This window comes from Glycine max, chromosome 9, assembly GCF_000004515.6.
Source record: "Glycine max cultivar Williams 82 chromosome 9, Glycine_max_v4.0, whole genome shotgun sequence".
In the NCBI taxonomy this organism is placed as follows: Eukaryota; Viridiplantae; Streptophyta; class Magnoliopsida; order Fabales; family Fabaceae; genus Glycine; species Glycine max.
The window spans coordinates 33380884-33397202 of record NC_038245.2 but is presented as its reverse complement, the minus strand read 5'-3'; the positions used below and the strand labels follow the sequence as shown (position 1 = coordinate 33397202).

The 16319-nt window shown below is 33.5% G+C and overlaps 1 protein-coding gene across 1 annotated transcript; it reads left to right on the top strand.

The window, feature by feature from the left end:
• The first annotated feature begins 12685 nt into the window (after positions 1 to 12685).
• LOC102663594 (F-box/LRR-repeat protein At1g55660) lies at positions 12686 to 14590 on the top strand. The gene is made up of 2 exons (XM_006587205.4): positions 12686 to 14035; positions 14187 to 14590. Exons 1-2 carry the CDS (start codon positions 13052 to 13054, stop codon positions 14361 to 14363), a joined length of 1161 nt encoding a protein of 386 aa, XP_006587268.1. The 5' UTR covers positions 12686 to 13051; the 3' UTR covers positions 14364 to 14590.
• The last annotated feature ends 1729 nt before the right edge of the window (positions 14591 to 16319 follow it).

Below are 16319 nucleotides of genomic sequence, written 5' to 3'. Positions count from 1 at the left end.
TTACTGGAGACACATAAATGGCAATAACCACATATACTCAACACTTAATAATCATAACAACAAGAAAAATGATTAAGATCCAAAATTAAATCTGATCATTTATCATGGATCCTAAAAATATTTAAACTTAAAATTTAATAACAAATATTTTTTTATAGGGGTAAAACTTGCGCTTAGTTGCTTTATCCTTATGTGAATCCTGGTCTTCAGCTGCGAGCACTTCCCTCGCCATAGAGCCGCGAATTCAAGTCCGGTGACAAGGTGGATGTGGCCCTCGATCGTCGCTGGAGGGAGGGTCATGTTAGCGTAGATTTAGGGGACGGAACGTTCGTTGTGTCTTTCGGGGATTCGAAGGAGGAGATGGTGTTTCCGAAGGAGCTGCTGAGAGTACGTTACGAGTCGATCAATCATAGTTGGGTTCCATCAAACAGGATAGATCAGTGAGATGCCTGACGACGTTCTGCTACACATAATGAGTTTTATGGACACATAAACAAAAAAGTGTTGTTCGGACTAGTCTTTTCTCTAAAAGATGTTGCAAATTACTCCAATGATTAATCTCACATTCCCTCTTAACCCCAGACTCATGATTGTTAAGTACATGTAGGTCTTATATTCTTGTTGAGTACATGTAGGTCTTATATTCTTGTTGAGTCAATATAACTCTTATTTGTTAGGAGCTTGTTATTTGGTATCAGTTAGGAGTTTGACCATTTCTTAGTTATCTACCAAGTTATAGGTTTGTTACAACATTTTTAATTTACCGTTTCTTGTATTTTGGCTTTGTAAGCTAAGTTGTTATTCTTATAAGTAGGTGAAAGAGAAGAGAAAAAGCAGTTGAAGGAAGTATTGTGTGAGAGTGGCATAACTATGCTTTGAGAGGAATGAAAATAATTATATATATTTAACGATAAATTTAAAATAATAAATGAATATAGGAAATGGAATAATTTTTTTATTAATTTTGATATAAACAATGAGAGAATCATTTCCCAAAGGCTTGAAATATTTTCTGCTTTCCAATATGCTTTTTCTACAATTCACATTAAAACGTTGGATTGAAATTTTTAAGAGAGTTGCCTCTGGACTAAGCCTAAACTCATTAGGGTCATTAAATATGCAATGTTTCATAATGTCCAGCACTTGACAATGGATCTATACTTGGAGTCTTTTAGATTCGATTTTGATCAGTCCCTTCTTTTGATCCTTTGATCCTTTGCTCTCAGTCTTTGATACTTCGACATCTCTTAACTCTTAAGCTTTGAAATTAGACGAGCCTTCCTGTGGTGTGGTAATACATACTTCCAAAATCTCTGTACGTGCCTTGCATCCTTATTCTTCAAGGTGTCATATTTACTTTGAGTGACAATGACTCTTCTAAGCCCTTTTCAAACTGGTGTGTTTCTTTTTTTATGAATATTTCTGATTGTTCTGTTGCATATTGTGGTCCTTGAAGTTGTTCTTATTCTATTAACTTTAGTTTCTTATTATTTAAGAAGTGTTTTTCATGTAAGTACATTTTTTAAGAAATAAATAATTTTTATTTTTATTTATTTCTTAAAATAAACATAAAATTATTTTTTAAGCAAAAATACGTCACACAAACACACTAAAAAAATTAAATATATATATATATATATATATATATATATATATTAATATTATTAATTAAAATAAGTATCTTTTTTTAACAAATAAATTTAAACAAACCAATATATCTTCCTAAGTCTCTTGGTTGTAATTTATCTAAATCGAGTAGCAACACTTTTTTAAGGCACAATTACATAAATTTCAGCCTATATTACAAAATAGTTAACTTTAATTTACATAGACACGAAAGTGATTTTTCATTCCGATTTTTAGTATGTATTTTGTCATCACAGAAAGAATTTTAAATATTTTGTAAAATATATTTTAACATTTTAAGAAAAAAATATATATACACTGTTAATGCATATCTTTAACTTTATAATCGGAGACCTCCTTTTAGTGCTTTCTGGTGCTGTTTAAATAAAAGTACCACCATTTTTGCTTTTCTTTTTAATTTTGTTCTTGGTTTTGTGTGTGTGTTAGATGGCTTCCGTATGTATTTCATTTAAAAGAGTTAACGTATGACTTTAAAATCAAATAGGATGAGGAGCTGTTATAGATTCTTATTCTTTGCTACTTTGCAAAACAATTTCAAGTCAAACAGGATCAGAGTATGGCCTTTATATTGCAGCTTTCGATTCTTGTATACTTTCTTTGCTCATTTGTGATTTCTCTTTTCAGTGAGGCATAATACATAAGCCACCGTTAACGTGTTGACTTAGAAAGCAAACAGGATTAGGAGACTGTTTTACAATGTTACAAATTCTTATTCTGATTCATCTTTGCACGAATTATTTTTTCTCTTCCCCATTCATCTTCCGTGAGAAGCTTCTTCCTCTATATTTTCTTCTTCTATGAGTGTTGAGCATGGTGGACCAGTTGAAGAATACAAGGGATTGGAGGAAGGGGATGTCATGGTGGAGGCAGCCGCATCTCCTTATGACGCCTATCCGTCGTGCGGCCATCTTCGCTTCTCCGTCACTTTGCCAGAGCTTTTATTTTACTAAACCAAAAGAGACAAGAAATAAATTGAGGATTTGTCCTTTCATCCTTTTGTTGTGTCATGTTTATTAAAGTGTAATATATTATACATGATATGTTAGACATGGAACAATTCATCACTGGATGACCCATAAATTTTTTAAGGTTTTTATGAAAACAAAAATATAAATTTATGTTAACTATATTGGTTAGAAATAACATCAAATGAGACTTATCCATTAATGGATATCTTGTTTATGGAAAACAAAAAGTATTTGTCCAGTTCATCCAAACATCAATTTGAATATGAATGTTTATTTTATTTTATCACTTTATTCTAATTTATATTATTCTAAAGTTGAACATGTGTTAATTTGTGAGATACGTGTAAACATGTGATGGTGGATTGTGACACTATGAGATGTGAAATTGTGAATGAGTTCTAGTTGTGGATAAGTGTGTAGTTAACACTTGATGTGAAATCACTTGTGTTGTAAGCTATGAATTGTACAATAACCCGATCAGCGTTATCTTAAGAAAAGCGTTGATGTGCAGTGTTAAAGAGAAAATGTAGGTTTCCTATTTAGGAACCAGTGTTAAATCGTAGTGCAATTGTGTTGAACGTGTTTAAAACACGAGTGTAAGGTCGTGGGTATTGTATAATTCATGAGCAATGTCTGCATGCAAAAATTATTTTAGGGGTTGGACCTGAATCAGGAGGGAGAGGCCCTGACGGACTCTTCGGAGTGTAGGCCTTGGGGGTCACCGGGTTTGAGTGCTCCTTTAAGCCTATGTTGATCCCATATGGTTGGAGCATTCTCGCAAAACATCGTGACCCTGACTGGTCTCCCTATGATCTTACTTAGTGAGAGTGACCTGACAAACCCATGGTGTGGTGTGTCTTGTTATGTACTCCTAAGCGTCCCAGGATGTTTTTTCACTGACATGGTACCACATTGCATATAAGATTGAGTCTTAGCATAACTGTTGCATATGCTTGCTAATTGATGTGTTATTATATCTTGATCGAAGTGTGGGATTCTTGTGTAATCTGATTGATGATTGAAAAGTGAATTTTGAATGACGAAGTGGTGAAGTTACGTGAGCTATGTTTAAGCAAGCGGTATCTCATTTATATAATATGCATATTTAATTGTCTTGTTTCTCTATTAGCTAGGAATGTGATAACTCACTCCTTGTGTGTTGTGTTTGGATCCTGTGATGATCTTGAACTTGTGTTCGGGGGAGCAGATGAATAGGTGGATGACTATGAAGAACTTCATGCTAGAGGACACGGGAACACAACGCTTTGATAGGATGTGACATTAAGATATAGGTTTTGTATTAATTGTATGAAGCTTAGACGACTTTGTTTGAGTCGAGAATACTTTATTATTTATTTGAACAAGTTTGAATATGATGTAGAAGAAAATGAATGTGAGCCTTTTTCCCCTTTGAAATACTTGTAAAAAATATGTTTTAAAAATACTTTTAATTAATATTTGAATTTTTGATCGAGGTCGTACCCGAATCAAATAAACATGAAAATGCAGTAACTAGGAAGTGATCCTAGGTCGTTTCCCAACGAGCAATGACAAACCAAATGTTCATAATATACTTGCGCAGTAACAGTAACGATTGGTGGGGTTTGTTTATTTTGTGATTAAAGAGCAGAATAAGTAAATTGGAATATGAAACTACTAATATTAAAAACGGGTTGTTTTCTCTGATTCAGAAGTCATTCTCTTATCCTAGGTCGTGGAGAATTTGTCCCTAACAATTAACCACTTAATCAAACCCTATTTCAATTTACTAAGCGAAAATCAACTTAGGGTTGTCAATACGTGATTAGGCACCACATACACCAGTTAGTCATTCGTCCATTAAGCATGAACACAAGTTAGGCTCAGAGGCAATTAATCGAACACGAAGCGTGCACTGATTAATGTTCACGAATTTGGGATAACTGGTGAAGGGAAAACTGTCAGGAAACCACATTACAAACGAAAAGAGAGTTGGACTTCGTCCTCAAAAGGAAACAACACCAGAAAAACTAGCCTTCCATAGATTCAAACATGAAATGTAACATCCCATTTTTTTCATAAATAAATTTAAAAAGTTTTTTAGTAAAAATAAATAAATAAATAAATATAGAGCAAATAATAGGCTGAGTACCCTAGGTATAAATAGTTATGTTAAGTCAGCTGCCTCCTTTTTGGCCTCATTTTCGTTTTTCCCCTTCTCCTCTCAAAACCCTTTCTTTTTTCCGCAGCTCACCAAACCTGTCTCAGAAAAACAACGATCTCAAACCCGTTCACCGTTGGATCGTCGTAAAATTTGAGTATCATGTTCACAACCCAATTACGAACATTCTCACCGTTGGGAATTTTAAAATCATATCTGAGATTAGAGGAAAACCCTTCGCATTGTAGCATTTTAATTTCCCGCAAAACCCAAAACTGTCTCGGTAAAACTATGATCCCGGTTTCGTTAGCCGTTGAATTTTCATGAAATTTGGATATGTTGTTCGAAATTCATTTTCGCACACTTCGACCGTTGGGATTTGCGAGATAATATTTGTGGAGGGAGAAAAAGGAATCGCATGAAGACAGTACAAGTGGAGGTTTCAATCTCTTCTCCGTCTCTCTGATGTTTGGGAATTCTATGGAGCAGTCGGAGGAATAACTGAAGAAATCTCAGGGAACTGCTAGAGATGCTGTTATCGCTGGCTGAAGACACGTGAGTCCGCTCAGAGGTAAGGGATGAGTTATTCACGATTGGAGATTAGTGAGAACATGTGCAAGAATCCTTAGAGTATCAATTAGAATGAGTTTTGGGGTGTTTCTACAATTTTTACTTTATCCTTATAATTATAACTATGAGTTATATATAAATTATATATGTTTGATGAATCATTTGATGTCTCAATGAGAAATTTTTGTGAAATTAATGTGCTCTTGTATTGAGTGTGAACCGTAGTATGAATTGATGAAATTAAGTAAGAAGATATTGAGTTTGTATTTTCCCCTTTTCATGCTGTTTAGTTTTTTTATAGTTTAAAATTGATATTATATTTGAAATTGAGAAAAGAATTCTAATAGACTATGTGTTGTATTCTTAGATAATATATATATGAATTCATGTATACTTATATATATGAGAAAGTGTTTATATAATTATTTAAAATTGGTACATTGAAAACTTCCTTTAAATTCATGATCAAATATGATAAACGTTGCTGGATTTATATATATAGATTTAGTCATATATTTATTTATATTAATATTTTATGTAAATAATGTTGTAGTGTTGTTATTGTGTGATTCCAAAAATTATTCAAATGTTGGAGTTCGAGAATACTATGTTTAGATTTGAGATGCATGTGTATTGAGATGTGTGTATTGAGTTATGAGCTGTGAATTATACAATAACCCGACCAGTGTTGATATTGAGAAAATTGTTTATGCGCAGTGTTAAAGAGAATGTGTAGGTCTCCTATTTAGGAACCAGTGTTAAATTGTAGCGCAATGTGTTATATGTGTTGAAACATGAGTGTGAGGTTGTGGTATTGTGTAATTCACTAGCAGTGTTTATAAATGGAATATGTGATAAATTGTGAAATAACATGTTGCTTTGAGATTATAATATTGTTATTGAGATTGGGTATAAGTGTAAAGTTGAACATGTGTTAATTTGTGAGATACGTGTAAACATGTGATGGTGGATTGTGACATTATGAGGTGTGAAATTGTGAATGAGTTTTGGTTGTGGATAAGTGTGTAGTTAACACTTGATGTGACATTACTTGTGTTGTAAGCTATGAATTGTACAATAACCCGACAAGTGTTATCTTGAGAAAAGCGTTGATGCGCAGTGTTAAAGAGAAAGTGTAGGTTCCTAATTAGGAACCAATGTTAAAGAGAAAGTGTAGGTTTCCTATTTAGGAACCGGTGTTAAATCGTAGTGCAATTGTGCTGAACGTGTTTAAAACACGAGCGTGAGGTCGTGGGTATTGTATAATTCATGAGCAGTGTCTGCATGCAAAATTGTTTTAGGGGTTGGACCTGAATCAGAAGGGAGAGGCCCTAATGGACTCTTCGGAGTGTAGGCCTTGGGGGTCACCGGGTTTGAGTACTCCTTTAAGCCTATGTTGATCCCATATGATTGGAGTATTCTTGCAAAACATCGTGACCCTGACTGGTCTCCCTATGATCTTACTTAGTGAGAGTGACCTGACAAACCCATTGTGTGGTGTGTCTTGTTATGTACTCCTAAGCGCCCCAGGGTGGTTTTTCACTGACATGGTACCACATTGCATATAGGCTTGAGTCTTAGCATAACTGTCGCATACGCTTGCTAATTATTTATTATGAGATTGATGTGTTATTATGTCTTGATCGGAGTGTGTGATTCCTGTGTATAATGATTGATGATTGAAAGGTGTGATTGATGAATGACAAAGTGATGAAATAATGTGAGATATGCTAAGTAAATTGTATTTGGCTACTATATGTTGTGTTGTTTCTCTCTAGTAGTTAGCAATGTGATAACTCACTCCCGGTTTGTTGTTTGTGTTTGGATCATGTGATGATCTTGAACTTTATGTTCGGGGGAGCAGATGAATAGGTGGATAACTATGAAGAATCTCATGCTAGAGGACACAAGAACACCACGCTCTGATAGGATGTGACATTAGGATATAGGTTCTATATTAGTTGTATGAAACTTAGATGACCTTCTTTGAGCCGAGATGACTTTATTATTTATTTGGACAAGTTTGAATATGATGTAGAAGAAAGTGAATGTGAGCCTTTTACCCATTTGAAAGACTTGTATTTTAAAATGTTTTAAAAATACTTTTAATTAATATTTGATTTTTTTTATTCCTTTATTAATATATATGTGAGGGGTAGAGGGTGTCACAGAAAACGCAAATGAAACATGAAGCAGAAACGTAAATGAACAAAAACGTAAATGAACAGAAATGTAAATGAAACAGAAACGTAAATGAAAGTAGAAGAAGAAGCAAGAACGAAATTGTAATTAGAAGCAGAAAATGGAAAATTGCATTAAGAACGAAAACAGTAGCCTTAGAACAGAAAAACGTGAAAACCTAAAACAAAAGCTCTGAATAATAAAATAGCATAACATAATAGCCTTGCACGAATCCCAAGGCTACTATTTAAAAAGAGTCACTCAAAGTCACTGGGCCCTATTACAATACTCTGGCCCAAAACGAAATAAACACCGAACAACATAAAATAAAATTGCGAAATTTCCTAATTAGAAATTAACTAAGGTAAGCGTTGCTTTATTTGCCCTCTTCAAGTCCATAACCAAAATCCGGATTAAGCTCAATATTTCATTAATTCCTGAAATTAGATTAAAAACATCAAATTAGCTAAATGAGCCCAAATAATAAAACTGCCTGATTAATTGACAATTAAGACCAATCAGTAATTAAAATGATGCAAAAAGGGTTTAGAAAATAGAAAAAAATGATGGCACATCAATTTTATTTTTCCTTATTAGTATATATGTGAGGGATGGAGGGTGTCACAATGTGACTGTATAAGAAAGTAAACAAATTAGTTGCGTACTTGCTTTAAAACTCTCCAATGGCCAGAGTTGATATCATACGTACTTAAATGATATTCGTGCTTAATTCTTCCGGCAATGAATTTTACAGAGTATCCTGTTTTGTTTATTTTATGCTTACCTTTCCCCTCGTCCTAAATACTCTTTTCTTACAGCAAATTATAGATTGCTATATTGTAAGGGGCTTGCTTATGATGTATGTTACCAGAAACTTCATGTTCGACTTATGACTTAGCATTATTGGCCATTAGTCCCTTTATGTGAATGGATTTGTTTGTCGATGGCTCCCTTTTATTATGTGTCCAAGTTGTTGCTCAGTTTGTTGTATGTTATCGCGTTGCTTATGCTGTGGGGAGCAGGTATGCACTACCATGGTTTGATACACTGCCTTGTATTCTACATTCAATGATGTGAATTATGAGTGATTAAGAGAATAGTTCCTAGTGGTTGAACTAAGGCTAGAAGGGATATCTTATATTTGAAAGGGATTTGAGATTGGGCTTTATCTGTTTCTTCTTTCCTGTGATTCTATTCTTTCAAACTGTGAATTATTTATAATAAAGATATTTGAGCTCTATTCAGTATGCACTTATTTTGGACAGTTTAGTTTGTAAGGAGTAATTTAAAATTCTCCTATGCATCCTTCTACCAATCCGTTCACTTGTCGAATATAAGATTGAATGTTTTTATATTTTAAGATATTAAACAATTTTTTCTTATGATACATTTTTGTAAAAAAGCTTTCAGAGGATTAATAGAAAAATATTATAGGAGGATTGATAGACATATATATGTTAGGAAGGGCAAAAGGAGAATTAATTAAGGGGGCAATGTAATAGAGCAATTATTTAGGGCCCTAAAATAGGATTGTCAGTGACTCAAATAGGTAGAAAAATAAAGAAGTAGACTATTTAGGTCCTATTTGGATAAATTTTCCCATAAGCACTTATGGGGCAGAATACAAAGAAGAAAAATAAAATAAGCTTATTCTATGAATATTTATCATAAGCTAAAATAGCTTATGGAGAAACTTATTTCACTTTTCGTTATTTTTTTTCTCTTATAAGTACTCACGGATAAGTTTATTCAAACAAGACCTTAATTAGAGATTAAGGTATCCAGGAGGAAAAGGAGGAAATTAGGAGTGGCTTGAAACATCTGAGACTTCTTGTATCCTGCTTTCATCAATAAAACATAGCAGTATTGATTGTAATTTTTTCTCTCATCTTTCTCTGCCCTCTGGTTCTAGGTGCCGGGTCTAACAAGAATACATGCAATGTTACTTTTCTGTAAATGATTTGTATTAACTCCTTTTTTTTTTCTTTATTGCCTTGTTCTATTAGATGAGTCATGCCTTATACATTTTTTTATGCATAAGTCTCTGGGGAAGTCTTAGTTAATAATTTGTAATGTTTGGCCAAATTAGTAGTTGATATGAACTTCTCAGTAATTATGGATATCTGGAGTGGATGTTTCGGATGCATATTGCATGATCAGATATGATTTTCAAGATTTTAGATAGGCTATATTATTATTCGATTGGTTCATGTGCTTGCTTGATTATCTTTCAAAACCAAAGTGAAAGAGTTTTAGTTAGCCTATTTAAGTGTTTTAAGATTTTGATTTTATTATCCGTGGGAGAATCAAACTAGGTACTCTCTTATTGTCTTATCATAGGTCATTCATGTATTACTTGGAATTACTTCCTCAACATTTCATGTTTGGTTTCAGTTCCTTTATTTGGATCAATATGTTTGTCAATTGTCAGGATCCCTTTAGAATTGCCATATCTTGTCTTAGGAAGGAATCCCTGAATATGTTGCTTGTCACCAAATCGCAAGGTATTTTTGTGGCGTAATCACCCTGTCACTTTTACCAATAATTTAGAAAAATGACAGCAAACAACTTGAATTACTATTCTATTTGTTGCTATGCCAAGTATTTCTAGGTTTTCACTCCCCAAAATGGCCACTAAAGCAACTCCTCTTTTTGGATTATCACATTCCAAAATGTTTTCATTAGATACTAAGATTTATTTTTTGTTTTAAAAAACTTTGGAGAAGTCATTAATTTCTATAAATGAAGTATTTGTGTAACTAATTTTGGTTTAGATATCAATTGAAAGAAAAGAGGGGGTAAGTTGCCTGTTCTGCTCCAAATGAAAAGATAAGGGGACAAGAGGAAGAGACAGGCGGAGAGAGGGATAGGCAGAGAGTGAGATGTCTGTTCTTCTCCATATGAAATTTATGGAAACAAAAAATGTTGAGCTGAAGTTTCATACATTAGTTTAAATATTTTTACACTGTCATCCAATTAGAAAAATATTTAAAAAAATAAAAAATCTTATATGACAATCTATTATTGAATGACAGTGTAAAAAACATTTGACTGTCAATGTATTTGGGTTAAATTCTATTGATATCTAGAAAAGCAAAATCATGATGTTGGAATAAAAGTATCTACACATGAGCTTCTGGAATCTTAATGTCGCCAAGACTAAACAAAATAAATATTAGACAGATCTTTATGGATGACCAGAATTGGAAACCCTCCTGGATGATCTTGATTGTTACCTTAGTGATTGCAGCAGATTAATTCTAATGCTGAAAATAAGAAAAATTGAAGCATGGAATTCGTCAAATTGCTTGCAATTTATTTGGTGGGAAACATGAACTCAGTACCTATTAAAATTCAAATGTAAATTTACCCGCTTCTTTTGAACGTGAACATATTCATCAGTTTCATCTAGTATGTCTCCCCTGTGAATGAAAAATAGATTGCAATCAGCATGGAAATAGAAAAGATGAGTACTGGTGGTGTCAATAATGGAAAACATCTTAAGCTTGATATTTCAAAAAAATGATGAAAAATTTCACTAAAATCCTAAGGTCAAGTTGAATAGTTGGTAGCTAAAAGATTTAAGATATTAGAGTGAAAACCAACATTTTGACTCAATTATATGAAGTTATTGAGAATAATGTCTTAATACAAGTAAAGAGAAAAGTTGTTTCTTCCCACAAATAGGAATATGAACTATGAAGTATTCTGTGTTATCGACATGAAATTAGAAAAACAAATGAAGTTATAAGATGAACCACCCCGCTAAACTGTAGAAGTTTTCTCCATATATGACATCTTCCATTGTGATGATGCTAGTAACCTCCTCATCAATAACATCTGGAAGAGAATCTATTTGTTCTTGTGAGAAATATTCGTTTTCTTGTTCCCACTGGCTGGATTCTTGACCTACTTCACTGCCTAGTTCCATGACTTTTTTTAATGTTGGACTATGAAATTGCACGTCACTAGAGTTTAAAGGGATTCATTCATGTACATAACTTCTCTGACTTATTTCCAGGAAAAAGGAAGAATCAGATTTTGCATATTCCATATTGACATACATGAATGATTTATTCTCTTCCAAGAAATTATATTTTTCTACTTTTGTATTGCAGTTCATCTTAAATAAAATGTTGTTTGATTTGAGATATGATTCCATGTCTAAATTCTGTAAGATGTTACCTCTAGCAACTTGAGCTGGGTTTGACATTTTATGAGTAATTATTTTAAAAAATGTAGGTGCTCTCTGTGTCTTTGTTGGATTTCAAAACAACAACCATATATGGCTTATGACCCTTCTGGAATTGATTCAATATCTCATATAGTGGCCAACTTTCATAAACTCTGTTAAACAATTATTAAATGGGCAATATCATGTAATTAGTATAGTAGTGACTACTGCATGAATAAAAAATCACAATACTACCACAGCACAGCTCCATATTGATTGATGTTTTAGCTGTCTCTTTTTTCCTTAAAAAAAAACTATTATTGTTTTACAATTTCTACAAAAATAACAATTTGTCGCAAGTGGTGTGACATTAAATAAGGATATTTAAGCCGGACAACAAAAATATTTTATATCCATTAAGTATTCTTTAAATTATGTACATTAACCTCAAACACCAATATGTACGTAAAGGAGATAGTATATCTGGTGGCCAGTCCTGATGCTAAAGCTCATATGAAATCTGGCTTATAAATTCCTGTCAAAATAGTTCTATTATACCTTGGAATTTTCCTAGTAATCAAATTCTTTATTGGGGTTTCATCTTCTGGGTGGCAGAATATCAAGTTATTAACCTGTACAAAAGAATTCATAGAAATTCCATATGGATACAGAATATTAATAAGCAATAATATTGAGAAACAAGCCAATGCACTGCAAAGTAACAACAATGTCTTAAATGTCAGATGGAAGCTTTCTACTTTGTCTTCATTAATTGGTATTGAACATAATGACAATACTATACTCCCCAAATTATATATTCAAGATTTACTGCAGAAAATACTTGAAATCCATTATATTTCCAATATGTCATATTCTTCAAGAAAATGAACTTTTTGTACTTTGTTTTCATAAATAAAAAATCTGTTTGCACTTTGTTGAAACCATTAGACCAAGTTGTAGACATACTAAATGATAAATAGTTTGACAGCATGTAAAGGACGGTTTTGTTGTTTTCGAAAGCTCTCTTCGCCTACTAGCTCTCTCTTCCGTTTTCAACTTCTCCGATTGCAATGCACACAGTAAAACAAACCGATGGACATGGTGCCCAAACCCATAGTTTTTGAACCAGGCACTGCAGTGGAGTCAGCATCAATAGCAGCGGCTTCCGTGGCTCATGATTTTCTGGCACCCTCATCAGCCGCGTTGACTCCAACATATTCCTGGTGCAGCACCATCATAACTTGGTGCTGAGAGCAGTTGTCAGTCTTCACCAGCTCCGATAATTCCCCGGCGGGGGAGCTATCGAAAATTCAAGTCTGGTGACCACCGCAGGCGGTGAGCAAAGCCTTGTGTTTGGACTTGAAGAAGGTGATGGCGTTTTGGAAGGAGCAGCTCAGGGCAGACCACCAGTGGATCAATCACAGTTGGGTTCCCCCAATCAAAGACCACAATAATAGGGACAGGATCAGTGAGCTGCCGGACTCCATTCTGCTCCATATATTGAATTTTATGAACACAGAAAGTGCTGTTCAAACTTGTGTCTTGTCTAAAAGATGGAAGGACCTTTGCAAACGACTCATCAGTCTCGCGTACTGTCCTGATCCTTATCTCCTAAAGAAACGCGGGGTTGGAAGGTTTATGAAATTTGCAACCTGGGTTTTGTCTAGACGAGACGACGCCTATTCCCTACTTAATCTTACTCTTCACCTTTGTTGGACTGAGCCTGAACTCCTCGATAAGGTCACCAAGTATGCTCTGCTTCATGATGTCCGGCAGTTGACAATGGAGCTATATTCAGGCTTTAGACCTGACCTTGAGTCCCTCCCTTTAATCTTTTGCTGTCATTCTTTGACATCTCTTAAGCTTTGCATTAATGGAATGAACTATCCCCTCATAATACTTCCAAAATCTCTGCACTTGCCTGCATTAAAAAGCTTGCATCTTCAAGGTTTCAATTTTACTGCAACTGGCAATGACTCTGCTGAGCCTTTTTCAAACTGCTACGTGTTAAATACTTTGGTCCTTAGATTTTGTTCTTTGCATAATGATGCAAGGGTTCTCTGCATATCTAATTCTACCCTTTCCATTTTGACAATATTAGAAGGACAAACTTATCAAATTGTGCTTTCTACTCCAAATCTTAGTTCTTTTACTATCAGGGGTTCTAGTAGTCTCCAACTCTTCTCTACATGCAATCTTTCTTTCCTTGGAGAAGTAAATATTGATGTGTCTTGGGATGGACATTGGGCTGAGAAAAGTTCAATCATAAGTTCAAACATCGTAAGATGGCTGGTAGTGCTTGCCTATGTAAAGAAATTGTCATTTTCTCGGTATGCCTTTCAAATAATACTACATGTAAGTTACTTTAGTATGTTTTTCCTTTGTTATTTTTCCTTAATGTTCCTAACATGTTTTCATTCATATGTCAGAAATATTTCCTGTTCTCAATCTTGAATTTCAAAATATTGATTTAAATAAGTCTCTCCAACTCACTCTAATTGTGTAGGATTTCTCAAATCCCATTTCAATGAGACCTGAACCTCCAAGCTTTGTTAGATTGGAGTCACTGAAAGTGATCAAGCTTTTGTCTGCAAACGTATCTGATGAGAAAGTAAACACAGTAGTGGAGTACTTGCTTCGGGACTCTCCAATGGCCAGAGTTGAAATCTTGGGGGAATATTAAATGATATCATGGTTAAATCTTTTGGTAGAGATTTTTAGAGAGTATCCAGTTTTTGTCTATTTTCTGCTTACTTTCTGCTTGTCCTACATTCACTTTTGTTACAGTAAACTATTTTTCTCTCGTCTTTCTCTACCCTCTGTTGTTCCGATTCTAACAAGGATACAATGTTAATCATCTTCAAATGATTTGTATCAACTCCTTGTTATTTTTATTACTTTGTTCTATTAGATGAGTGTAGTCTTATTCATTTTTTGTTATTCACAAGTCTTGGAAGTATCAAAAATGAAAGAAATGAAAAATAAATAAAAAATAATTTTAGAATTCATTCATTAAAGTATTACAAAGTTAGTTTATTTATACAAAAACATAAAATAACTAACTTGAGTAACCAACTAACTTACTCAAATAACTTTTAGTAACTAACTAACTGCCATAACCAACTAACTATTCAAATAACTTCTAGTAACCAATTAACTGTCATAACCAACTAACTACTCAAATAACATTTTATAACTAACTGGAACTGTTTAATCATGATAGGAAGTGCTTAGTTTATAATTTGTAATGTTTTACCAAATTAGTAGCTGATCTGAAATGGTCAGTAATTATGGATTTCTGGATGTTTTGGATGCGCAATTGGGTATAACTTATGTTTCTTGTATATGAATGTTCTTGTTCATGGGAATGGTCCTGCAGAGATATTTTATTTGTGTGGGAGAATCAGACTAGAGATATATTTGTCTTATCATAGATCAGTCATCTAATACTTGGAATTACTTCTCAACATTTCATGTTTGGTATCACTTCCGTTATTTGGATCAATATGTTAGTCATTTCATGTTTGGTTTCTGTTCAAGTTCTTGTGATTCCCAATCGATTCAATTTTATATTTATATTCTTGTTGTACATAGGTTAAAAGACTCAAAATATTTTGTAGAAAAAGGTCTAGCTAATACACGATCTTCATGTTGTTGAGACTAAACTAAATAAATAGTGTTTGAAGTTCTTTAACGATGAACAGAACTGGAAGCCCTCGTTGATGATCTTGATTGTGACCTTAGTGATTACAACAGGTTAATTATAATGCTGAAAAAAAAATATGAAGTACGGAATTTGTTAGTTGCTATCAGTTTATTTTGAACGTGAACACATGGACTCCTCCAAAGAGAACTTCACCAATAAATTGGCCAGTCCTCGGCCTTGAATTTGAAGCTATTCACTATCCATTGCAGGACTCCAAGAGTCATAATCTAATACATATTCACCTACCCACCATTACTTTGAAGCTATCATAAATTAATAATTAGAGCAATGAGAACAAAGGAATGAACTTAAAAAAAAGGGTGGAAAGATGATGGAATTTAAAGGGGAATAGGTCAGGTTACTGAACAGCGTCGCAAGCAGCATGTGGGGGGTTTTGAATTTGCAATCTGTGCTGATTTTTTACAGTCATAAATCGTATTTTTAAAATATAAATTAAAAAACAAATTTTGGTGGTCAAGAAACTGTCATAAATTGTGAATCCTTAAGGCGAGAAACTAAAAAGAATAACCTTTGAAATTAAGGGACTTAAGAGTAAAATTTGAAGGACCGAAAACAAAACAATTGAAATTTGAGTGAAAAAGACATATTTAAGTCAATACTTAGTTATAAAACTTTAATCATATAGCAAAGGTACTTTGATAAAAAAAGAAAAAAAAAAAAGAGATTTGATAAAGTATATTAAATTAAATATTGAATATAAATTTCGTGTAAAACCTTGGAATATTTTGTCACGACTCTGAACTTAAGGTGCTAGTAGCGAGTACATGTACATATATGGGTATATAGTACGTGTATTTAAATTGACACCTCTGGTTATGAGATGGATATAGGTATTTTTTTCAAAGGCAAATATGAAGATGAATGCAATATACTATAATATATTTTCCAAATCCTACCCATTGTTATCCATAT

Excerpts from the sequence above, each read along its gene's own strand:
- LOC102663594 (XM_006587205.4), top strand. The coding sequence starts at position 13,052 with ATGGCGTTTTGGAAGGAGCAGCTCAGGGCAGACCACCAGTGGATCAAT. Across the intron at positions 14,036-14,186 it reads CCTTTCAAATAATACTACAT|GATTTCTCAAATCCCATTTC; the intron begins GTAAGTTACTTT and ends CTAATTGTGTAG.